The sequence below is a fragment of the Eucyclogobius newberryi genome, unplaced genomic scaffold (genome assembly GCF_026437365.1).
Source record: "Eucyclogobius newberryi isolate DKJ021-1_F unplaced genomic scaffold, fEucNew1.0.hap1 SCAF_10, whole genome shotgun sequence".
NCBI classification, from domain to species: Eukaryota; Metazoa; Chordata; class Actinopteri; order Gobiiformes; family Gobiidae; genus Eucyclogobius; species Eucyclogobius newberryi.
The window spans coordinates 37,553,818-37,579,002 of NW_027315724.1; the positions used below are offsets into that span (position 1 = coordinate 37,553,818).

General features: G+C 50.1%; 1 protein-coding gene and 1 pseudogene across 1 annotated transcript; one reads left to right on the plus strand and one right to left on the minus strand.

The window, feature by feature from the left end:
• Positions 1–1,924: 1,924 nt before the first annotated feature.
• Positions 1,925–2,725, plus strand: LOC140370145 (phospholipid scramblase 1 pseudogene; annotated as a pseudogene).
• A 1,258-nt stretch (positions 2,726–3,983) lies between these two features.
• Positions 3,984–23,631, minus strand: lgals9l3 (lectin, galactoside-binding, soluble, 9 (galectin 9)-like 3). Its single transcript, XM_072456341.1, has 8 exons — positions 23,553–23,631; positions 13,114–13,202; positions 11,464–11,671; positions 11,097–11,222; positions 9,695–9,802; positions 8,080–8,168; positions 5,473–5,629; positions 3,984–4,230 (listed from the first exon to the last, which is right to left on the minus strand). Exons 1-8 carry the CDS (start codon positions 23,586–23,588, stop codon positions 4,084–4,086), a joined length of 960 nt encoding a protein of 319 aa, XP_072312442.1. The 5' UTR covers positions 23,589–23,631; the 3' UTR covers positions 3,984–4,083.
• Positions 23,632–25,185: the final 1,554 nt, after the last annotated feature.

Consider the following 25,185-nt stretch of genomic DNA (forward strand, 5'->3'; position numbering starts at 1 on the left):
AAGATGTAGCAGATGAAGAGGAGGGGGCCGAGGACTGAGCCCTGGGGGACCCCTGCGTTACTGGGGAGAGGGTGGATGAGTGACCGGAGAGGGAAATGAACTCTTGCCTGTTGGTGAGGTAGGATGTGAGCCAGTCAAGTGCAGAGCCCTCAACACCCAGTTGGCGCAGCCTTTGTAGGAGGATGGAATGGTTTATAGTGTCAAAGGCTGCGCTGAGGTCTAGTAGTAACAGGATGTTGAGGGCCCCGGAGTCTGCAGAGGTGAGGAGATCGTTGAGGGCCCCGGAGTCTGCAGAGGTGAGGAGATCGTTGAGTACTTTGACCAGGGCTGTTTCAGTGCTGTGAAGTGGGCGGAAGCCAGATTGGAGGGGTTCATAAAGGTTGTTTGACTGGAGGTGGGTGTGAAGTTGGGCGGCGACGATGCGTTCCAGCGTTTTTGAGAGGAACGGCAGGTTGGAGATGGGGCGGTAGTTGGAGAGGTTGGCGGAGTCTAGGGTGGGTTTTTTGAGGATGGGGGTGATGGAGGCCAGTTTGTAGATGGAAGGAACATGGCCGAGGGATAAAGACTGGTTGAAGAGGGTGGTGAGATGGGGGATGAGAGCAGGGAGGCAGGCCTTGGTTAGAGTCGTTGGGAGGGGGTCGAGAGAGCAGGTGGTGGTTTTGGAAGCGGTGATGAGGTCTATGATATGAGAGGAGTTAACAGAGGAGAAGGTGGTGAGGGGAGGGAAGGGTGGGTGGTCAGGGAGAGGAGGGGGGGTAGGGGTGGGGGTGGTGATGGAGTTAATGGAGACGGCAGTCATGGAGCTGTTGATTTTGGAAATTTTCTCATTGAAGGCAAGGAGGAAAGAGTTGCAGAGGTCAGGGGAGGAGGGTGGAGTGATGTCCGGTGGCTGGAGCAGCTTGTTGACGGTGGAGAACAGGGTGCGAGGGCTCCGGTGGGAGCTGTTGATGAGGGTGGAGAGGTGGGCAGATTTGGCGGCTTGGAGAGCGTCACGGTAGGAGGAGATGTGTAATTTGAAAGCTTCGGCGTGGACGGTGAGGCGGGTTATTTTGAGGAGACGTTCGAGTTGGCGGCCAGTCTGCTTCATGGTGCGGAGTTCAGGGGTGTACCAGGGGGCGGGGTTGATGTATGAGACGGAGGAGGTTATCCAGGGAGCTAGGGAGTCAAGCGAGTCGGAGAGGGTGGTGTTGAGCATGACAGCATAGTCGTCGGGGGAAGAGGGGGGGGAGTAAGGGGGGAAAGCAGAGGATATGAGCTGGGAGAGCGTGAGGGGGTTGACTGACTTGATATTGCGGTAGGTGATGGTGCGTTTTTTGGGGTTGTGGGGCGAGGGTAGGGGGGCGGAGAAAAGGATGCAGAGATGATCAGAGAGTGGGAAGGGGAGGGGGTGGGGCTTAGATATGGGTAGGAGAGAGGAACAGACTAAGTCCAGAGTGTGGCCTTTGGTGTGGGTGGGGAAGTCAATGTGTTGGGTGAGATGGAAGCAGTAAAGTACTTTACAAAGGTTCTGAAGTACGTTACAAAGGTCCTGAAGTACTGTACAAAGGTTCTGAAGTTCTGAAGGTTCTGAAGTATGTTAAGGTTCTGAAGTACTGTACAAAGGTTCTGAAGTTCTGAAGGTTCTGAAGTATGTTAAGGTTCTGAAGTACTGTACAAAGGTTCTGAAGTACGTTACAAAGGTTCTGAAGTACTTTATAAAGGTTCTGAAGTTCTGAAGGTTCTGAAGTATGTTAAGGTTCTGAAGTACTTTACAAAGGTTCTGAGGTACGTTACAAAGGTTCTGAAGTACTTAACAAAGGTTCTGAAGTACGTGATCGTGGAGCTAACGGTAGCTCCCAGCGAATCGTGGGCGATGTTTGCACTTTTACAAAGTTTTATTCAGATGAAGTAAAGTTTCTCCTTCTCTCTCTCCAGGCTCGACTCCATGGCGTTCCCATTTGACAGCACCCCCTACTACATCGGGATGCAGGGCGCGGCCCACCCTCCCGGCCCTCCCCCGCCGTACAGCGCCCCGCCGCCCGCCGCTCTGGCCTTCACTCCCGCCATGGGACCCCCCGCCGCCGGCTGCCCGCCCGGACTGGAGTACCTCGCCCAGATCGACCGCGTCCTCGTCCGCCAGAAAGTCAACTACGGCGAAATGATCACGGGATGGGAGATGAGCAACCAGTACGTGGTCACGAACGGCTCGGGGCAGCAGATCTTCACGGCGAGCGAGGACAGCGACTTCTTCATGACTCATTTCTTCGGACCGCTCAGACCATTCAACATACACGTGCGCGACAACGCCGGACGTGAGGTCTTGACCGTCGTGCGTCCGCTCAAATACGGCTCCTGCTGTTGCCCGTGCTGCCTTCAGGAAGTGGAGGTTCAGAGTCCCTCAGGGGTCCGCGTGGGCCACGTGGTGCAGGACTGGCACCCGCTCCTGCCCAAGTTCACCGTGTCGGACGCCACGCGACGGGCGCAGTTGAAGATAAAGGGTCCGTGCTGCGACTGCAGGTGTTTCTCGGACGTGGTGTTCGAGGTCCTGTCCCGGGACGAAGGGGCGGCGGTGGGGCGGATCTCCAAACAGTGGGCGGGCGTTCTGCAGGAGGGATTCACGGACGCCGATAATTTTGGCGTCTCGTTCCCGATGGATTTGGACGTGAACGTGAAGGCGGTGCTGCTCGGGGCGGTTTTTCTCATCGACTTTATGTATTTTGAGACGAATAAAAAAACCAACGATTAGACTAAACTCGAGGCTTTAATTATGAAAGAACGTTTCACTTTTTTAAAGAACTAAACGAATCAAATACTGTGTAACAAGCAGATCTCACACTCATGATGAAGCAAAAGAGAAGAACCATCAGAATGTTGGACGTTCTCCACCAGAAAAGTACGTTATTTTAAATGTGACAAAAACGTGAAGCGACGGGAAACATCCTTTGAAAAGTGTAGAATGTGCAGCGGACAGAAGGGGGCGCTGTGTCCTCAGAAGAGACACTCCAGCCTCAGTGTCTGGTACAACTGCTGTGAGAATATGTGTGTGAGAACGTGTGTGAGAATGTGTGTGAGAACGTGTGTGAGAATGTGTGAGAGAATGTGTGTGAGAACGTGTGTGTGAGAATGTGTGAGAGAATGTGTGTGTGAGAATGTGTGTGAGAGAATGTGTGTGTGAGAATGTGTGTGAGAATGTGTGTGTGAGAATGTGTGTGAGAGAATGTGTGTGTGAGAATGTGTGTGAGAGAATGTGTGTGTGAGAATGTGTGTGTGAGAATGTGTGTGTGAGAATGTGTGTGAGAATGTGTGAGAGAATGTGTGTGTGAGAATGTGTGTGAGAATTTGTGTGTGAGAATGTGTGAGAATGTGTGTGAGAATGTGTGTGAGAATGTGTGTGAGAATGTGTGTGTGAGAATGTGTGTGAGAGAATGTGTGTGTGAGAATGTGTGTGTGAGAATGTGTGTGTGAGAATGTGTGTGAGAATGTGTGAGAGAATGTGTGTGTGAGAATGTGTGTGAGAATTTGTGTGTGAGAATGTGTGAGAATGTGTGTGAGAATGTGTGTGAGAATGTGTGTGAGAATGTGTGTGTGAATGTGTGTGTGAGAATGTGTGAGAATGTGTGTGAGAATGTGTGTGAGAGAATGTGTGTGAGAATGTGTGTGAGAATGTGTGTGAGAATGTGTGTGAGAATGTGTGTGTGTGAGAATGTGTGTGAGAATGTGTGTGAGAATGTGTGTGTGTGAGAATGTGTGTGAGAATGTGTGTGAGAATGTGACTTTTTTTTTTTAATTGACCTACATTTGGACACATTTGTCGTTTTGTTTTTTGAATAAAATGACCAGAGAAACCGACATGTTTTCAGATTTATTAAAGAAAAAAAGCACGGTTATCTGACCACCACAGAGCTGAGGGTCAGATCCTCAGAGGACCACAGAGCTGAGGGTCAGATCCTCAGAGGACCACAGAGCTGAGGGTCAGATCCTCAGAGGACCACAGAGCTGAGGGTCAGATCCTCAGAGGACCACAGAGCTGAGGGTCAGATCCTCAGAGGACCACAGAGCTGAGGGTCAGATCCTCAGAGGACCACAGAGCTGAGGGTCAGATCCTCAGAGGACCACAGAGCTGAGGGTCAGATCCCCGCCGATCTCCAGCTGGTTGATCTTCTTCAGGTGGTGGAAGCGGTGTCTGTATTCTTGAGCTTGCATCCCGTTCACCAGGATCCGGAACGACTGGCGCTCGCAGCAGATCGTCAGCTGCAAACAAACACTCGGGTCAGTTCAAGGATTGTGGTCACTGCAAGTCATTTTAGTGAGGTCAGGATGAGGTCAGGGAGGTCAGCTAAAGTATGACCTCACAGTGTCCGTGTCCTCATCCAAACGATCAGAGCGGATGGTCTGGATGAGGACACGGCGCTCTCAGTTCAGGAACAGGAAGTAAACAGACTATTTTGGAAATCCAACCCTCGAAAAGCTTCTGGACCAGACGGTGTCACTCCCTCCACCTTAAGACACTGTGCAGGCGAGCTGACTCCTGTCTTCACTGGCATTATTAACACCTCCTGGAGTCATGCCATGTCCCAGCATCATTGTCCCTGTCCCTGTCCCCAAGAAGCCCCGGATCTGGACTTCATGACCACAGACTTGTGGCGCTGACGTCTGTAGTCATGAAGTCCTCCCCCACCTAAAGTCCTTCACCTCCCCCCTGCTGGACCCCCTGCTGGACCCCCTGCTGCTAAGGGCGATGTGTGCAGGTGAAGGGTGCTGCTAAGGGCGATGTGTGCAGGTGAAGGGTGCTGCTGGGCGATGTGTGGAGGTGAAGGGCGCCCCTAAGGGCGATGTGTGCAGGTGAAGGGCGCTGCTAAGGGCGATGTGTGCAGGTGAAGGGCGCTGCTAAGGGCGATGTGTGCAGGTGAAGGGCGCCGCTAAGGGCGATGTGTGCAGGTGAAGGGCGCTGCTAAGCGCGATGTGTGCAGGTGAAGGGCGCTGCTAAGCGCGATGTGTGCAGGTGAAGGGCGCTGCTAAGGGCGATGTGTGCAGGTGAAGGGCGCTGCTAAGGGCGATGTGTGCAGGTGAAGGGCGCTGCTAAGGGCGATGTGTGCAGGTGAAGGGCGCTGCTAAGCGCGATGTGTGCAGGTGAAGGGCGCTGCAAAGGGCGATGTGTGCAGGTGAAGGGCGCCGCTAAGGGCAATGTGTGCAGGTGAAGGGCGCCGCTAAGGGCGATGTGTGCAGGTGAAGGGCGCTGCTAAGGGCGATGTGTGCAGGTGAAGGGCGCTGCTAAGCGCGATGTGTGCAGGTGAAGGGCGCCGCAAAGGGCGATGTGTGCAGGTGAAGGGCGCCGCTAAGGGCGATGTTAACGTAAGGATTATTGCTTGGTTTGTTGGACGTCCACTGTTTCATGTCTGTTTTCTTTATGGTCGTGTTTGTCTTTGTTGCTGTTGTATTTCCTGACTCTACCACTAGGGGGTGCCACAGTGGCTGCTGCTGGGAGGGTCTTACAGTGAAGGCGTGTCCTCTGTGGAAGGGCATGGCTCCGCCCCTCTCCTCGCTGCCCCATTGATCTCGCTCCTTCGTGTTCCTCACCACGACGTTCTCAGAGAAACGAGGGTTATAATGAAGAGCGACGCCCCAATGACAACTCAGGTTCACATGGAACCTATGGAGAAACAAACAGAGAGGCCATCAGAGAAACAAACAGAGAGGCCATCAGAGAAACAAACAGAGAGACCATCAGAGAAAGAAACAGATAGGCCATCAGAGAAACAGAGGCCATCAGAGAAACAAACAGAGAGACCATCAGAGAAACAAACAGAGAGACCATCAGAGAAACAAACAGAGGCCATCAGAGAAACAAACAGAGACAAACAGAGAGACCATCAGAGAAACAAACAGAGAGGCCATCAGAGAAACAAACGGAGAGATCATGAGAGAAACAAACAGAGAGGCCATCAGAGAAACAGAGGCCATCAGAGAAACAAACAGAGAGACCATCAGAGAAACAAACAGAGAGACCATCAGAGAAACAAACAGAGGCCATCAGAGAAACAAACAGAGACAAACAGAGAGACCATCAGAGAAACAAACAGAGAGGCCATCAGAGAAACAAACGGAGAGATCATGAGAGAAACAAACAGAGAGGCCATCAGAGAAACAAACAGAGAGGCCATCAGAGAAACAAACAGAGGCCATCAGAGAAACAGAGAGACAAACAGAGAGACCATCAGAGAAACAAACAGCGAGACCATGAGAGAAACATACAGAGAGACCATGAGAGAAACAAACAGAGAGGCCATCAGAGAAACCAACAGAGAGGCCATCAGAGAAACAAACAGCGAGACCATGAGAGAAACAAACAGAGAGACCATGAGAGAAACAAACAGAGAGGCCATCAGAGAAACCAACAGAGAAATGTCGGTGTAATCCCTCATTGGTCCAGGCGTGTTCCATAGTAGAAAAAGCTTCAGTTGTTTCATCTGGACTCAGTTAGAAAAAATAGACGTTTCGACTTCATCCAAGAGTCATTGTCAATAACAGAATTTAGGTGGAGAACTCCCATATTAATACTGTTCTGTGGTAAGACCCGCCCATTGGGAGGAGCCTTCCTGAAGTAGAAAGAGTTGTTTGTTTCAACAGAAACTCCCCCTTGTATCTACCGAGCCTATTCAGAATCTTAATGGACTATTAGAATCCTCTTTGTCTTTGTGAGACCCTGGCTCAACCACCCCGAGTACCTGATTAGCATCTAAATGTCCTGGTCCTGGTCCTCTACCTTTCCAGGGGTTCAGTATACCATTATAGATACCAGGAAGATTGAATCTTAGCCCTCCATTTCTGTTTAAAGAAGGTCTTTCTTTTTTAACAAAAATAGCTTCCTTGAGGAAAGAGGAGTCAAGGAAGCCATTTAGATGCTAATCAGGTACTCAGGGTGGTTGAGCCAGGGTCTCACAAAGACAAAGAGGATTCTAATAGGCCATTAAGATTCTGAATAGGCTCGGTAGATACAAGGGGGGAGTTTCTGTTGAAACAAACAACTCTTTCTACTTCAGGAAGGCTCCGCCCAATGGGCGGGTCTTACCACAGAACAGTATTAATATGGGAGTTCTCGACCTAAATTCTGTTATTGACAATGACTCTTGGATGAAGTCGAAACGTCTTTTTTTTCTAACTGAGTCCAGATGAAACAACTGAAGCTTTTTCTACTATGAAACAGAGAAATAGAGACAAACAGAGAGGCCATCAGAGAGACAAACAGAGAGACCATGAGAGAAACAAACAGAGAGACCATGAGAGAAACAAACAGAGAAACAGAGACAAACAGAGAAACAAACAGAGAGACAAACAGAGAAACAAACAGAGAAACAGAGACAAACAGAGAGACCATCAGAGAAACAAACAGAGAGACAACCAGAGAGACCATCAGAGAAACAAACAGAGAGACAAACAAAGAGACAAACAGAGAAACAAACAGAGAGACAAACAGAGAAACAAACAGAGAAACAGAGACAAACAAGAGACCATCAGAGAGACAAACAGAGAGACCATCAGAGAGACCATCAGAGAAACAAACGGAGAGACCATGAGAGAAACAAACAGAGAGACCATGAGAGAAACAAACAGAGAAACAGAGACAAACAGAGAGACCATCAGAGAAACAAACAGAGACAAACAGAGAAACAAACAGAGAGACAAACAGAGAAACAAACAGAGAAACAGAGACAAACAGAGAGACCATCAGAGAAACAAACAGAGAGACAACCAGAGAGACCATCAGAGAAACAAACAGAGAGACAAACAAAGAGACAAACAGAGAAACAAACAGAGAGACAAACAGAGAAACAAACAGAGAAACAGAGACAACCAGAGAGACCATCAGAGAAACAAACAGAGAGACAAACAAAGAGACAAACAGAGAAACAAACAGAGAGACAAACAGAGAAACAAACAGAGAAACAGAGACAAACAGAGAGACCATCAGAGAAACAAACAGAGACAAACAGAGAGACCATCAGAGAAACAATGTAGATAAAGTGAACTACATACTTGTTTAGAATGCAGATAAAGTGAGCTACATACTTGGTTATAATGCAGACAAAGTGAGCTACATACTTGTCTGCATGTGGGGTCACAACTCCTTGGATGGTGATGGATCGACCGGGCATAAGACCTCCACTGATCACGCTGTGGTACGGGACGACCTGGACAAGAACATAAGAACACACAAGTCATTCTGAAAGGTCCTGAGTCCAGTTTAGAGCTCTAGACCTCTAGTACTTTAGTCACCTAGACCGCTAGACCTTTAGTCTTCTAGTCCTTTAGTCCTCTAGTCCTTTAGTCATCTAGTCCTTTAGTCCTCTAGACCTTTAGTCTTCTAGACCTTTAGTCTTCTAGTCCTTTAGTCCTCTAGACCTTTAGTCTTCTAGTCCTTTAGTCTTCTAGTCCTTTAGTCCTCTAGACCTTTAGTCTTCTAGACCTTTAGTCTTCTAGTCCTTTAGTCTTCTAGTCCTTTAGTCCTCTAGACCTTTAGTCTTCTAGTCCTTTAGTCTTCTAGTCCTTTAGTCCTCTAGACCTTTAGTCTTCTAGACCTTTAGTCTTCTAGTCCTTTAGTCTTCTAGTCCTTTAGTCCTCTAGACCTTTAGTCTTCTAGACCTTTAGTCTTCTAGTCCTTTAGTCTTCTAGTCCTTTAGTCTTCTAGTCCTTTAGTCCTCTAGACCTTTAGTGTGTTGTTCAGATAATCCATACACAGGTCGACCAATAATGTTTTAGTCAACTACAATTTGACGTCATATAAATAACACTTTTAAAACATTTGTAGAACAAGCCTTAAAAACACAGATTAAAACAACAACAACAACAAACAAACAAACAAGCTATAAAATACTAAACAGATTAAAACGACTATAATGAAAAGCAGGAACAGCTGGAAGAACAATCATAAAGTCATAGAGATTATTGTTTTAAATGGTGACGCTCGAAAGGAGGAGTCACCCTGGATTTAAGGTCTTCTTTGGTCTTCTTCTTGACCCTGTTGGGACCTGTCAGGTGCAAACGATCTTAAACTTAATCCTTTTCTCGACCGGCCAATGAACCGGAGTCACACGGCAGAACGTGGAACTGAAGACGAGCAACGAGAGATTTACTCATTCCAAAATAAAGACGGCGAGTTACAATGATCCAGCTTTGACGACTCCTTCGATTGGGCGACGGAAAACTCCCTTTGTCTTTGGCATATTTATTGCCCAGATCGTTTAGTTTTTTATATTTTATGTCTTTAACCGTTGTGTTCTTCGGTAGAGAGTGTTCTGCATCCTCGTCTTCAGAAGCCGGCTTTGCAAATCACAAATAAAAACAATTCCATAACACGTATGGAACGGGCGTGTCCAAAACCCAGAGGACGGCCCATCGAGTCCGTGCAGAGCGTGAAACACAAACGGCTTTGACGGAGACGCCGCAGATTTATTCCGGTCTGACGCCGGAGCCGAGGCATCTGGGCCAAACATCGGATTGCGTTCCGATCGTCCGTTTTCATCATTTAATAATTGTTTTCTGTTTAAAGTTCAGGAGAAGCGACGGTTGCGACGTTCCAACTGTTCAAAGTGCGACTTCCATTCGGGCGAGATCAATCGTTCATTCTCAAGTCTGCGTCGCAACAAAGTCTTTGATATTTTAAGCATTTTTTTTTGGTCTGATTTGACAGTTTAGGATTGATATTTGTGTTACTCACGGGCATGGCAGGAGGATAAACAGGCTGAGGCGGGAATCCAGGAAAGGCGGGACCAGTGGGAAAGGCTCCAAACGACGGAAAAGCCACCGACGGAGCCATGAAGCTGGGCTGAGTGGGAGGAGTCACACTGTACTTGAAACAATCATATTATTCGTGTAAAAGTACAAACGTTGAACTGTAGATAATATTGTAAATGTTGTTTTGAAGATGTTTTTAGATTAGATTTATTACATTCTTGCTTTATACAGCGTAAAAGAAAAAGAGTTTCAGCAGAATTTACATTGAAATTTACAAATTAGTAATTTATAAATAAAAATGATATTTCTAAAAACAGTTAATATTTGTCTGATGATTAAACTGAACCAACACGTTTAAAGACGTTTTAACACATTTTCTCATAAATTCATCTATGATCTGGAAAAAATATTGAGATATTCATTTTTGTCATTTCAGTTTGTAAATATATTATATACCACATAAATGTTGAAATGTGGAGACTGAAAGAGAATATTTACGAGTATTATTGATGAGTTTTGATGCAATAATGCAGTAGTTATAAAAGTATAAAAACAAGTCGTATCTGAAGTTAAGATTCTGTCTCTTGCAGTGAAAGAGGAACTTAAACATTTCTCCAGTAAAAGTTAAAAAAAAAATTCCAGCTCTGGCCTTTTGTGTTGACAGAAAAGAAGAAGATTTGCTCAATCTGGCTCAACATCGAAAGGGAAACGGCATCGTCATTTTAAAGTTTACATCCTCATTACTTCCTCATTACATCCTCATTACATCCTCATTACTTCCTCATTACATCCTCATTACTTCCTCATTACTTCCTCATTAATCCTCATTACTTCCTCATTCCTCCTCTCTTAATCCTCATTACTTCCTCATTACATCCTCATTACTTCCTCATTACTTCCTCAGTACATCCTCATTACTTCCCCATTACATCCTCATTACTTCCTCATTACATCATCCTTATTACATCCTCATTACATCCTCATTACTTCCTCATTACATCCTCATTACTTCCTCATTACTTCCTCAGTACATCCTCATTACTTCCCCATTACATCCTCATTACTTCCTCATTACATCATCCTTATTACATCCTCATTACATCCTCATTACATCCTCATTACTTTCTCATTACATCATCCTCATTACTTCCTCATTACTTCCTCAGTACATCCTCATTACATCCTCATTACTTCCTCATTACTTCCTCATTAATCCTCATTACTTCCTCATTACATCCTCATTACATCCTCATTACTTCCTCATTACATCCTCATTACTTCCTCAGTGCTTCCTCATGACTTCCTCATGACTTCCTCCTCCTTCACCATGTGTTTCCTCAAATCTATCGCTCCGTGTCAGTGTTTGTGACCTTTAGTGAACTCACTGCGGGGGCGGGGCTCATGAAGGAGATGGAGGACACTTCCACGGCTCCGCCCACTTTGATGGTGTCGACTCTGTGGAACGGGATTCTGTGTCTGAACTCCAACAAGAGCTGACCGTTCATGGTCACCTGCAGCCAATGAGAAGACAGAGCTGTCAACCAATGAGAAGACAGAGCTGTCAACCAATGAGAAGACAGAGCTGTCAACCAATGAGAAGACAGAGCTGTCAACCAATGAGAAGACAGAGCTGTCAACCAATGAGAAGACAGAGCTGTCAGCCAATGAGAAGACAGAGCTGTCAACCAATGAGAATTGTCGGTCGACTAACAGCTCTGTCGGTCGATTAAAGGCTCTGTCGATCGCTGTTACCTGGTAGACATGCGAGCGGACAGTGATGGTGATGTTGAACGCGCCGCCCTGTGGTAAGGGGGCGTTGTGCTGGCGCTCTTCTGCCCCCCAGTGGCCGCTCTGCAGACTGTTGCAGACCACGGTCATGGGCCGAGAGTCGTATCGAGGGTTGAAGTGAAAAGCCACGTCTGAGTTCTGACCGGAGCCGCACTGGAGGTTTATACTGAACCTGAGGACGAGGCCACCAATCAGGACGCAGCCACCAATCAGGACGCAGCGACCAATCAGGACGCAGCCACCAATCAGGACGCAGCCACCAATCAGGACGCAGCCACCAATCAGGACGCAGCGACCAATCAGGACGCAGCCACCAATCAGGACGCAGCCACCAATCAGGACGCAGCCACCAATCAGGACGCAGCCACCAATCAGGACGCAGCCACCAATCAGGACGCAGCCACCAATCAGGACGCAGCGACCAATCAGGACGCAGCCACCAATCAGGACGCAGCGACCAATCAGGACGCAGCCACCAATCAGGACGCAGCCACCAATCAGGACGCAGCCACCAATCAGGACGCAGCCACCAATCAGGACACAGCCACCAATCAGGACGCAGCCACCAATCAGGAGGCAGCCACCACGCACAACAAACAGAAGATCAAAGAGAACCTCTGCACCGGACACGCCCTCTACACCGGACACGCCCTCTACACCGGACACGCCCTCTGCCCCGGACATGCCCTTTACACCTGACACGCCCTCTACACCAGACACTCCCTCTACACCGGACACGCCCTGTGCACCGGACACGCCCTCTACACCTGACACTCCCTCTACAGCGGACACGCCCCCTGCCCCGGACACGCCCTCTTCACCAGACACTCCCTCTGCACCGGACACTCCCTCTACACCGGACACGCCTCCTCTCCCGGACACGCCCTCTGCCCCGGACACGCCCTCTGCACCGGACACGCCCTCTGCCCCGGACACGCCCTCTTCATCGGACACGACCTCTGCCCCGGACACACCCTCTGCCCCGGACACGCCCTCTGCCCCGGACACTCCCTCTGCACCGGACACGCCCTCTTCATTGGACACGCCCTCTGCCCCGGACACGCCCTCTTCATCGGACACGCCCTCTGCCCCGGACACGCCCTCTGCACCGGACACGCCCTCTGTCCCGGATCTGCCCTCTTCATCGGACACGCCCTCTGCCCCGGACACGCCCTCTGCACCGGACACGCCCTCTGCACCGGACACGCCCTCTGTCCCGGACCCGCCCTCTTCATTGGACACGCCCTCTGCCCCGGACACGCCCTCTTCATCGGACACGCCCTCTGCACCGGACACGCCCTCTGCACCGGACACGCCCTCTTCATCGGACATGCCCTCTGCCCCGGACACGCCCTCTTCATCGGACACGCCCTCTGCCCCGGACACGCCCTCTGCACCGGACACGCCCTCTGCACCGGACACGCCCTCTTCATTGGACACGCCCTCTGCACCGGACACGCCCTCAGGATTAAATATAACACTGGGACAGTTGGAAATGAGACTCCTTAAAACTGTCTGCAGTAGGCTAAGGTTTATTAGCGTAGCCACTAGCATTAGCCTGCTGCTGCTAACGCCCTGAAATAGCTCATCCACATGATTGACAGAAAAGCTGACCTGTCGGCTCGAGGCTGCACTCGGCCGCTCACAGTGATGGACTTCCCGTCTTGCAGAGCGCCGTGGATGGAGCCGGTGAATGGGATCCTCTGCAGAGCACACGGCACACATTGTTAGTTGTTGTTGTTGTTGTTGTTATCCGCTCTGTGTATTTAAGCTGACTCTTCTTCATCTTCCTCTCCTTCTTTGATGTACAGCTTTATTCTTTAGGCTGTGATGTCGTTGCACCTGCTTCTGTGTATATTGAAGGGGCGTCTCCCCTTTGTTCTGGGTCAGTACGTCGTCTGTCCAGGAGACGTCTCTCCTGTCCTGCCCTGCTCCTGCCCTGCTCCTGCTCCTGTCCTGCTCCTGCCCTGTCCTGCCCTTCTCCTGTCCTGTCCTGTCCAGCCCTGTCCTGCCCTGCTCCTGCCCTGCCCTGTCCTGCCCTGTCCTGCCCTGCTCCTGTCCTGCCCTTCTCCTGTCCTGCCCTGTCCTGCCCTGCTCCTGCCCTGTCCTGCCCTTCTCCTGTCCTGTCCTGTCCAGCCCTGTCCTGCCCTGCTCCTGCCCTGCCCTGTCCTGCCCTGTCCTGCCCTGCTCCTGTCCTGCCCTTCTCCTGTCCTGCCCTGTCCTGCCCTGCTCCTGTCCTGCTACTGCCCTTCTCCTGTCCTGTCCTGCCCTGCCCCTGCTTCATTGGATGTCTGTCGACCTGAGCTAAGTTGGTACTTTCCTGTTTTGACTTTTTGGAATTTTGAATCTTCGTTAAATAAACTCTGCTTTGCCTTCACTAGAGGCTTCACTAGAGGCTTCACTCGAGGCTTCACTCGAGGCTTCACTAGAGGCTTCACTTGAGGCTTCACTTGAGGCTTCACTAGAGGCTTCACTCGAGGCTTCACTAGAGGCTTCACTAGAGGCTTCACTAGATGCTTCACTTGAGGCTTCACTAGAGGCTTCACTTGAGGCTTCACTAGAGGCTTCACTAGAGGCTTCACTTGAGGCTTCACTAGAGGCTTCACTTGAGGCTTCACTAGAGGCTTCACTTGAGGCTTCACTAGAGGCTTCACTTGAGGCTTCACTAGAGGCTTCACTTGAGGCTTCACTAGAGGCTTCACTTGAGGCTTCACTAGAGGCTTCACTCGAGGCTTCACTCGAGGCTTCACTAGAGGCTTCACTTGAGGCTTCACTAGAGGCTTCACTCGAGGCTTCACTTGAGGCTTCACTAGAGTATTCACTCGAGGCTTCACTCGAGGCTTCACTAGAGGCTTCACTTGAGGCTTCACTTGAGGCTTCACTAGAGGCTTCACTTGAGGCTTCACTTGAGGCTTCACTAGAGGCTTCACTCGAGGCTTCACTCGAGGCTTCACTCGAGGCTTCACTAGAGGCTTCACTTGAGGCTTCACTAGAGGCTTCACTAGAGGCTTCACTTGAGGCTTCACTAGAGGCTTCACTAGAGGCTTCACTTGAGGCTTCACTAGAGGCTTCACTTGAGGCTTCACTTGAGGCTTCACTAGAGGCTTCACTCGAGGCTTCACTCGAGGCTTCACTCGAGGCTTCACTCGAGGCTTCACTAGAGGCTTCACTTGAGGCTTCACTTGAGGCTTCACTAGAGGCTTCACTCGAGGCTTCACTCGAGGCTTCACTCGAGGCTTCACTAGAGGCTTCACTTGAGGCTTCACTAGAGGTTTCACTAGAGGCTTCACTTGAGGCTTCACTAGAGGCTTCACTAGAGGCTTCACTTGAGGCTTCACTTGAGGCTTCACTAGAGGCTTCACTTGAGGCTTCACTTGAGGCTTCACTAGAGGCTTCACTCGAGGCTTCACTCGAGGCTTCACTAGAGGCTTCACTTGAGGCTTCACTTGAGGCTTCACTAGAGGCTTCACTAGAGGCTTCACTTGAGGCTTCACTAGAGGCTTCACTAGAGGCTTCACTTGAGGCTTCACTTGAGGCTTCACTTGAGGCTTCACAAGAGGCTTCACTTGAGGCTTCACTAGAGGCTTCACTTGAGGCTTCACTAGAGGCTTCACTTGAGGCTTCACTTGAGGCTTCACTAGAGGCTTTACTTGAGGCTTCACTTGAGGCTTCACTAGAGGCTTCACTTGAGGCTTCACTTGAGGCTTCACTTGAGGCTTCACTTGAGGCTTCACTAGAGGCTTCACTTGAGGCTTCACTTGAGGCTTCACTTGAGGCTTCACTAGAGGCTTCACTTGAGGCTTCACTAGAGGCTTCACTTGAGGCTTCACTAGAGGCTTCACTTGAGGCTTCACTTGAGGCTTCACTAGAGGCTTCACTTGAGGCTTCACTAGAGGCTTCACTTGAGGCTTCACTAGAGGCTTCACTTGAGGCTTCACTTGAGGCTTCACTAGAGGCTTCACTAGAGGCTTCACTTGAGGCTTCACTAGAGGCTTCACTTGAGGCTTCACTAGAGGCTTCACTTGAGGCTTCACTTGAGGCTTCACTAGAGGCTTCACTCCAGGCTTCACTCCAGGCTTCACTCGAGGCTTCACTAGAGGCTTCACTCGAGGCTTCACTCGAGGCTTCACTAGAGGCTTCACTTGAGGCTTCACTAGAGGCTTCACTTGAGGCTTCACTAGAGGCTTCACTTGAGGCTTCACTAGAGGCTGCACTTGAGGCTGCACTTGAGGCTTCACTAGAGGCTTCACTAGAGGCTTCACTTGAGGCTTCACTAGAGGCTTCACTCGAGATTTCACTCGAGGCTTCACTCGAGGCTTCACTAGAGGCTTCACTTGAGGCTTCACTTGAGGCTTCACTAGAGGCTTCACTAGAGGCTTCACTAGAGGCTTCACTTGAGGCTTCACTATAGGCTTCACTAGAGGCTTCACTAGAGGCTGCACTTGAGGCTGCACTTGAGGCTTCACTAGAGGCTTCACTTGAGGCTTCACTTGAGGCTTCACTTGAGGCTTCACTAGAGGCTGCACTTGAGGCTGCACTTGAGGCTTCACTAGAGGCTTCACTAGAGGCTTCACTAGAGGCTTCACTCGAGATTTCACTCGAGATTTCACTCGAGGCTTCACTCGAGGCTTCACTTGAGGCTTCACTAGAGGCTTCACTAGAGGCTTCACTTGAGGCTTCTCTCGAGGCTTCACTCGAGGCTTCACTCGAGGCTTCACTAGAGGCTTCACTAGAGGCTTCACTAGAGGCTTCACTTGAGGCTTCACTTGAGGCTTCACTTGAGGCTTCATTAGAGGCTTCACTTGAAACTTCACTTGAGGCTTCACTAGAGTCTTCACTAGAGGCTTCACTAGAGGCTTCACTTGAAGCTTCACTTGAGGCTTCACTAGAGTCTTCACTAGAGGCTTCACTTGAGGCTTCACTCAAGGCTTCACTAGAGGCTTCACTCGAGGCTTCACTCGAGGCTTCACTCGAGGCTTCACTGGAGGCTTCACTCGAGGCTTCACTGGAGGCTTCACTGGAGGCTTCACTAGAGGCTTCACTCGAGGCTTCACTCGAGGCTTCACCAGAGGCTTCACCTGAGGCTTCACCAGAGGCTTCACCTGAGGCTTCACTTGAGGCTTCACTAGAGGCTTCACTTGAGGCTTCACTTGAGGCTTCACTAGAGGCTTCACTTGAGGCTTCACTAGAGGCTTCACTAGAGGCTTCACTTGAGGCTTCACTAGAGGCTTCACTTGAGGCTTCACTTGAGGCTTCACTAGAGGCTTCACTCGAGGCTTCACTCGAGGCTTCACTCGAGGCTTCACTAGAGGCTTCACTAGAGGCTTCACTAGAGGCTTCACTCGAGGCTTCACTAGAGGCTTCATTAGAGGGTTCACTAGAGGCTTCACTTGAGGCTTCACTAGAGGCTTCACTTGAGGCTTCACTAGAGGCTGCACTTGAGGCTGCACTTGAGGCTTCACTAGAGGCTTCACTAGAGGCTTCACTTGAGGCTTCACTTGAGGCTTCACTTGAGGCTTCACTTGAGGCTTCACTTGAGGCTTCACTAGAGGCTTCAGGTCAAAATCAAGTCCAAACAGGAAAAAGAGGAGGTTTTAGACGAGTCAGTGAAACTCTGAGGAGTGTTCACTTTTACCATGTGCAACAGGATCTCATTACTCAAGCCTAACGAGGAGATAAGAGAATCCTTTAATGTCACACAGGGACATGTGAGACATGTGGGACATGTTGTCCACACAGGGACATGTGGGACATGTTGTCCACACAGGGACATGTGGGACATGTTGTCCACACAGGGACATGTGGGACATTACTTATTTACAGGTATTGCACATGATGAACAGATGGACTCTAACGAGGAGATGAACTCTAACGAGGAGATGAACTCTAAAGAGGGGATGGACTCTAACGAGGGGATGGACTCTAACGAGGAGATGAACTCTAACGAGGGGATGGACTCTAACGAGGAGATGAACTCTAACGAGGAGATGAACTCTAACGAGGGGATGGACTCTAATGAGGAGATGGACTCTAACGAGGAGGTGAACTCTAATGAGGAGATGGACTCTAACGAGGAGATGAACTCTAATGAGGAGATGGACTCTAACGAGGAGATGGACTCTAACGAGGAAGTGAACTCTAATGAGGAGATGGACTCTAACGAGGAGATGAACTCTAACGAGGGGATGGACTCTAACGAGGAGATGGACTCTAACGAGGAGGTGAACTCTAATGAGGAGATGGACTCTAACGAGGAGATGAACTCTAACGAGATCAACTCTAACGAGGAGATCGAATCTAACGAGGAGATGAACTCTAACGAGGAGGTGAACTCTAATGAGGAGATGGACTCTAACGAGGAGGTGAGCTCTAATGAGGAGATGGACTCTAATGAGGAGATGGACTCTAACGAGGAGGTGAACTCTAATGAGGAGATGGACTCTAACGAGGAGGTGAGCTCTAATGAGGAGATGGACTCTAACGAGGAGATGAACTCTAACGAGGGAATGAACTCTAACGAGGAGATGGACTCTAACGAGGAGGTGAACTCTAATGAGGAGATGGACTCTAACGAGGAGATGAACTCTAATGAGATCGACTCTAACGAGGAGGTGAACTCTAATGAGGAGATGGACTCTAACGAGGAGATAAACTCTAATGAGATCGACTCTAACGAGGAGATGAACTCTAATGAGGAAATTAACTCTAACGAGATCAACTCTAACGAGGAAATGAACTCTAACGAGGAGATGAAATCGACTCTAACGAGGAGATCAACTCTAACGAGGAGATCAACTCTAACGAGATGAACTCTAACGAGGAGATGAACTCTAACGAGGAGATGAACTCTAACGAGATGAACTCTAACGAGGAGATGAACTCTAACGAGGAGATGAAATTGACTCTAACGAGGAGATGAACTCTAACGAGGAGATGAACTCTAACGAGGAGATGAAATCGACTCTAACGAGGAGATGAACTCTAACGAGGAGATGAACTCTAACGAGGAGATGAACTCTAACGAGATCAACTCTAACGAGGAGATGAACTCTAACGAGATCAACTCTAACGAGGAGATGAACTCTAACGAGGAGATGAACTCTAACGAGATCAACTCTAACGAGGAGGTGAACTCTAATGAGGAGATGGACTCTAACGAGGAGATAAACTCTAATGAGATCGACTCTAACGAGGAGATGAACTCTAATGAGGAAATTAACTCTAACGAGATCAACTCTAACGAGGAGATGAACTCTAACGAGGAGATGAAATCGACTCTAACGAGGAGATGAACTCTAACGAGGAGATGAAATCGACTCTAACGAGGAGATGAACTCTAACGAGGAGATCAACTCTAACGAGATGAACTCTAACGAGGAGATGAACTCTAACGAGGAGATGAACTCTAACGAGATGAACTCTAACGAGGAGATGAACTCTAACGAGGAGATGAAATCGACTCTAACGAGGAGATGAACTCTAACGAGGAGATGAACTCTAACGAGATCAACTCTAACGAGGAGATGAACTCTAACGAGGAGATGAACTCTAACACATTTCTGACGTTTGCAGTTTTTCTCTTTGAACATGTGAGCTCTGCACGTGTGAGAACAGGATGGGGGCAGGGACAGGGGGGCGGGGACAGGGGGGAGGGGAGAGCAGAGTCAATAACAGTAAATGAATGAGGAAATGCCCTGAGGTAAAAGTGTTTACGAGACGCTGCGGGCGAAAACCTTTAATTTAAAGATCTCAGCGTGAAACTCACAGAAATGTAATAAATGTAATAAATGTGATAAATGTGATCCATCCATCCATCCATCTTCTGCCGCTTTATCCGGGGCCGGGTCGCGGGGGCAGCAGTCTGAGCAGGGACTCCCATACTTCCTTCTCCCCAGACACTTCCTCTAACTCCTCCGGGGGGATCCCGAGGCGTTCCCAGGCCAGCCGAGAGACATAGTCTCTCCAGCGTGTCCTGGGTCTTCCCCGGGGCCTCTTCCCGGTGGGACATGCCTGAAACACCTCCCGAGGGAGGCGCCCAGGAGGCTCCGGAACAGATGCCCGAGCCACCTCAGCTGGCTCCTCTCGACGTGGAGGAGCAGCGGCTCTACTCCGAGCTCCCCCCGTGTGGCCGAGCTCCTCACCTTATCTCTAAGGGAGCGCCCAGCCACACGGCGGAGGAAACTCATTTCGACCGCTTGTATCCGCGATCTTGTTCTTTCGGTCACTACCCAAAGCTCATGACCATAGGTGAGGTCAGAACGTAGACCGACCGGTAAATCCAGAGCTTTGCCTTTCGGCTCAGCTCCTTCTTCACCACAACAGTCCGATGCAGCGACTGCATCACTGCAGCCGCTGCACCGATCCGCCTGTCAATCTCACGCTCCATCCTTCCCTCACTCGTGAACAAGACCCCGAGATACTTGAACTCCTCCACTTGGGGCAAGGACACTCCACCCACCTGGAGAGGGCAAGCCACCTTTTTCCGGTCGAGAACCATGGCCTCGGATTTGGAGCTGATTCTCGTCCCAGACGCTTCACACTCGGCTGCAAACCGTCCCAGTGCAGCTGCAGGTCCGGGTTTGATGGAGCCATCAGGACAACATCGTCTGCAAACAGCAGAGATGGAATCCTGTGGTCCCCAAACCGGACACCCTCCGACCCCTGACTGCGCCTAGAAATTCTGTCCATAAAAACAATGAACAGAACCGGTGACAAAGGGCAGCCCTGGCGGAGTCCAACATGCACTGGGAACAGGTCTGACTTACTGCCGGCAATGCGAACACAGCTCCTGCCCCGGTCATACAGGGACCGGACAGCCCTGAGCAAAGGGCCCCGGACCCCGTACTCCCGGAGCACCCCCCAAAGGACACCCCGAGGGACACGGTCGAAAGCCTTCTCCAGATCCACAAAGCACATGTGGACTGGTTGGGCAAACTCCCATGAACCCTCGAGCACCCGATGGAGGGTATAGAGCTGGTCCAGTGTTCCACGACCGGGACGAAAACCACTCTGCTCTTCCTGAATCCCTGGTTCGACTATCGGTCGGATTCTCCTCTCCAGTACCTTGGAATAGACCTTACCCGGGAGGCTGAGGAGTGTGATCCCTCTGTAGTTGGAACACACCCTCCGGTCCCCCTTCTTAAACAGAGGGACCACCACCCCGGTCTGCCAGTCCAGAGGCACGGTCCCCGACCGCCACGCGATGTTGCAGAGACGTGTCAACCAAGACAGTCCTACAACATCCAGATACTTTAGGAGCCGGAGCCCTGCCACCGAGGAGTTTGCGAACAACCTCAGTGACTTCAGCTTGGGTGATGGATGAGCCAGCCTCCGAGTCCCTGGTCTCTACTTCCTCTTCGGAAGACGTGACTGAGGGATTAAGGAGATCCTCAAAGTATTCCTTCCACCGTCCGACGACATCCCCAGTCGAGGTCAGCAGGTCTCCACCTGCACCGTAAACGGTGTTGGTGAGGCACTGCTTCCCCCTCCTGAGGCGCCGGACAGTTTGCCAGAATTTCTTTGGTGCCGACCGATAGTCCTCCTCCATGGCCTTCCTGAACTCCTCCCAGGCCCGGGTTTTTGCCTCTGCGACAGCACGAGCCGCGGCTCGCTTGGCCTGCCGATACCTGTCGATGACCTCCGGAGACCTACAAGCCAGAGTGGCCTGATAGGCCTCCTTCTTCAGTCTGACGGCATCCCTTACTTCCGGTGTCCACCACCGGGTTCGGGGGTTCGGGGGCCGCCACGACAGGCACTGGAGACCTTGCGACCACAGCTCCAAGCAGCCGCATCAACAATGGAGGCGGAGAACATGGTCCACTCGGACTCAATGTCCCCAACCTCCCCCGGGACATGGGAGAAGCTCTCCCGGAGGTGCGAGTTGAATACCCTACTGACAGAGGGCTCCACTAGACGTTCCCAACAGACCCTCACAATGCGCTTGGGTCTGCCAAGTCTGTCCGGCTTCCTCCTCCGCCAGCGGATCCAACTCACCACCAGGTGGTGATCGGTTGACAACTCTGCCCCTCTCTTCACCCGAGTGTCCAAGACACGCGGCCGGAGGTCTGATGACACGACAACAAAGTCGATCATTGACCTCCGGCCTAGGGTGTCCTGGTGCCATGTGCACTGATGGACACCCTTGTGCTTGAACATGGTGTTCGTTATGGACAATCCGTGGCTAGCACAGAAGTCCAATAACTGAACACGGGGAAGCCGTTCTTCCCGATCACCCCTCTCCAGGTGTCACTGTCATTGCCCACGTGGGCGTTGAAGTCCCCCAGTAGAACAATGGAGTCCCCGGTCGGTGCACTGTCCAGTACCCCTCCCAAGGACTCCAAGAAGGCCGGGTACTCTGCACTGCTGTTCGGCCCGTAGGCCGCCACAACAGTGAGAGACCTATCCCCCACCCGAAGGCGGAGGGACGCGACCCTCTCGTTCACTGGGATAAACTCCAACACGTGGCGGCTGAGCTGAGGGGCTATAAGCAAGCCCACACCAGCCCCGCCCACACCAGCCCGCCGCCTCTCCCCGCGGGCAACACCAGAGAAGTGGAGCGTCCAGCCCCTCTCGAGGAGATGGGTTCCAGAGCCCAAACTGTGCTGGAGGTGAGGCCGACTATATCTAGTCGGTATCGCTCAACCTCCCGCACAAGCTCAGGCTCTTTCCCCCACAGCGAGGTGACATTCCATGTCCCCAGAGTTAGTCTCTGTGTCTGGAGATCTGGTCGCCGAGGCCCCTGCCGTCGACTGCCGCCCAGATCTCTCTGCACCGGCCCCTTATGGATCCTCCTGCGGGTGGTGGGCCCACGGGAGGACGGCCCCACGTCGCTCCTTCGGGCTGTGCCCGGCCGGGCCCCGTGGGGTAAGACCCGGCCACCAGGCGCTCGCCATCGAGCACCCATCCCAGGCCTGGCTCCAGGATGGGGCCCCGGTGACGCCGATCCGGGCGACGTAAACGGCCTTGTTCTTTTACTCATCATAGGGGGCTTCTGAACCGATCTTTGTCTGACCCGTCACCTAGGACCTGTTTGCCTTGGGAGACCCGACCAGGGGCTTGAAGCCCCCGACAACATAGCTCCCGGGATCATTCGGGCACTCAAACCCCTCCACCACGTTAAGGTGTCGGTACAAGGAGGAGGTTATAAATGTGATAAATGTTATAAATGTAATAAATGTTATAAATGTGATAAATGTTATAAATATAATAAATGTAATAAATGTTATAAATGTAATAAAAGTTATAAATGTTATAAATGTTATAAATGTAATAAATGTTATAAATGTAATAAATGTGTCACACGTGTTTCATTGTGTCCTGTTTTCAAACAGAAATAAGGCATTTGATGTGTAAAAACTGACACAATTGTAACACATTTCTTGCTTCATTTTGTTGACATCAGATTTACAGATTCTGGATTTATAATTTTGAGTTTGAGACTGAAATTTGCCCTAAAATTTCGCATTTTGCCACATTTTTTAGACTTAAAACATTCATAAACCCGGCTTAGAATCCGGTGTGAACAAATACCAGATGGTTAAGTTTGGTGTTTCTACTTGAAGTGTCTTTGTGTCTCTGAAGCTACAATGTCCCAGAGAAATATAAGAATGAATAAAACAAGATCATGAATTGTAACATTAAAACCTGCTGTAAAACATTAACTACCACTTTATTTTATTTCTACAACTGACAGCAATTTCCTATTGTATCTTCATCTCAATCTATTCTTTAGTTTCCTCATAAAACACTCCGAACTTGCGCAACTATTTTTCACACTGCGCTTTGCTGAACTCCACTGCGCCTTTCTGTCTAAATAGCGTGCTCCGCGTCCCGCCGGACCGTCCCGAGACCGCGCTCCAGGAGACTTATTAACCAATTTTTCACACCAATTAATGAATAAAACCACGTTTGACTGCAGCCGAATTAAAGAAACGGGCTCAGTTTAACCGTTAAAGCGGCAATGTATCGGTAAAAAGCCCGTATGTTCGACGTCGCTGTTAAATGTATTCTTTTTTAAACGCGGTCCGGTTGCAGCGGGTGAATAACAGACTTACCGGGTTGTAGAAGGGCGTTTGCGCGTTAAAAGTCATGACTGCGGCGGTGAAGAAGAGCAGAACAATGACGCGCTTTGGACAGTTTCTGCGCGTTGATCATCACGTGACTTCAGTTTCAGTTTCCCGAAAGTGGGCGGAGTCAAATCTCAAATAGAGTTGTGACCATCCATCCATTTTCTATCGCTTGTTCCCTTTCGGAGTCGCGGGTGACTGGAGCCTATCCCAGTGACTTTGGGCCTTAGGCGGGGTACACCCTGGACAGTGGCCAACTTGTCGCAGGGCCGACAGCCAACCATACACGTTCATTTCACGCTCACATTCATTCACTAGGGCCAATTTAGAGTCACCAATTGCCAGTTGCCTAACACATGCATGTCTTTGGACTGTGGGAGGAAGCCGGAGAACCCGGAGAGAAAAACTATTTGACCAAAACTATAATCAAATGTGTGAATATTTGAGGTTTGACTGAACATTTTGCTCATTTGTCTCTAGTTTGATCCTTTTGTGCAGAGTTTATGACGTCACTTCCTGATTAGAATCTAAAGTTTCTGTTTCCGCTGAAGCTGAGCCACTTTTGGATAAGAACAAACCAGAGATAAAGAAACAGAGGACTTTTAGGCCATAGGCTGTAGCCTGTATCGTTCAAGTTCGCTACACCTGTCACAAGACTAAAAAAATACTTCAAATATAAAATTATCATTGTACCATTAGCTCATGACCAAAAGTTCTCCACTCGCATCGCGCCAGTTTTTTTACGGTGATAACTTAAATGCGGAACTATATTCTCAGCCTGATAGCGCAATATCCCTACGCCTGAATCATTCCGCCTCTGAATCAGCCAATCAGGTGAGAGATTACTACAACAACATCAAACATGGCTGCTCCCGTGGAGCGTCATGTTGTCACTCGAGCCGATAGAAAACACTATGAAAATATGGATTACACGTGCATCACACACATTTCATCGGTAGAAAAAGAACAAACACAGCCACAGACTGTTGTCCTCTGGAGGAAGCTGTTGTCCGCTGGAGGAAGCTGTTGTCCTCTGGAGGAAGCTGTTGTCCGCTGGAGGAAGCTGTTGTCCTCTGGAGGAAGCTGTTGTCCGCTGGAGGAAGCTGTTGTCCTCTGGAGGAAGCTGTTGTCCGCTGGAGGAAGCTGTTGTCCTCTGGAGGAAGCTGTTGTCCGCTGGAGGAAGCTGTTGTCCTCTGGAGGAAGCTGTTGTCCGCTGGAGGAAGCTGTTGTCCGCTGGAGGAAGCTGTTGTCCTCTGGAGGAAGCTGTTGTCCGCTGGAGGAAGCTGTTGTCCTCTGGAGGAAGCTGTTGTCCGCTGGAGGAAGCTGTTGTCCGCTGGAGGAAGCTGTTGTCCTCTGGAGGAAGCTGTTGTCCGCTGGAGGAAGCTGTTGTCCGCTGGAGGAAGCTGTTGTCCTCTGGAGGAAGCTGTTGTCCTCTGGAGGAAGCTGTTGTCCTCTGGAGGAAGCTGTTGTCCTCTGGAGGAAGCTGTTGTCCTCTGGAGGAAGCTGGTGACTTGTGCTCGGAAGTGAATAGAAATCGATGGAATAGACCGCGCGTTAGTGGCAGCTGTTTGTGTCACAACGATGACTTCGCCAAACAAAACTATCCTACGTCTTCTGTGGC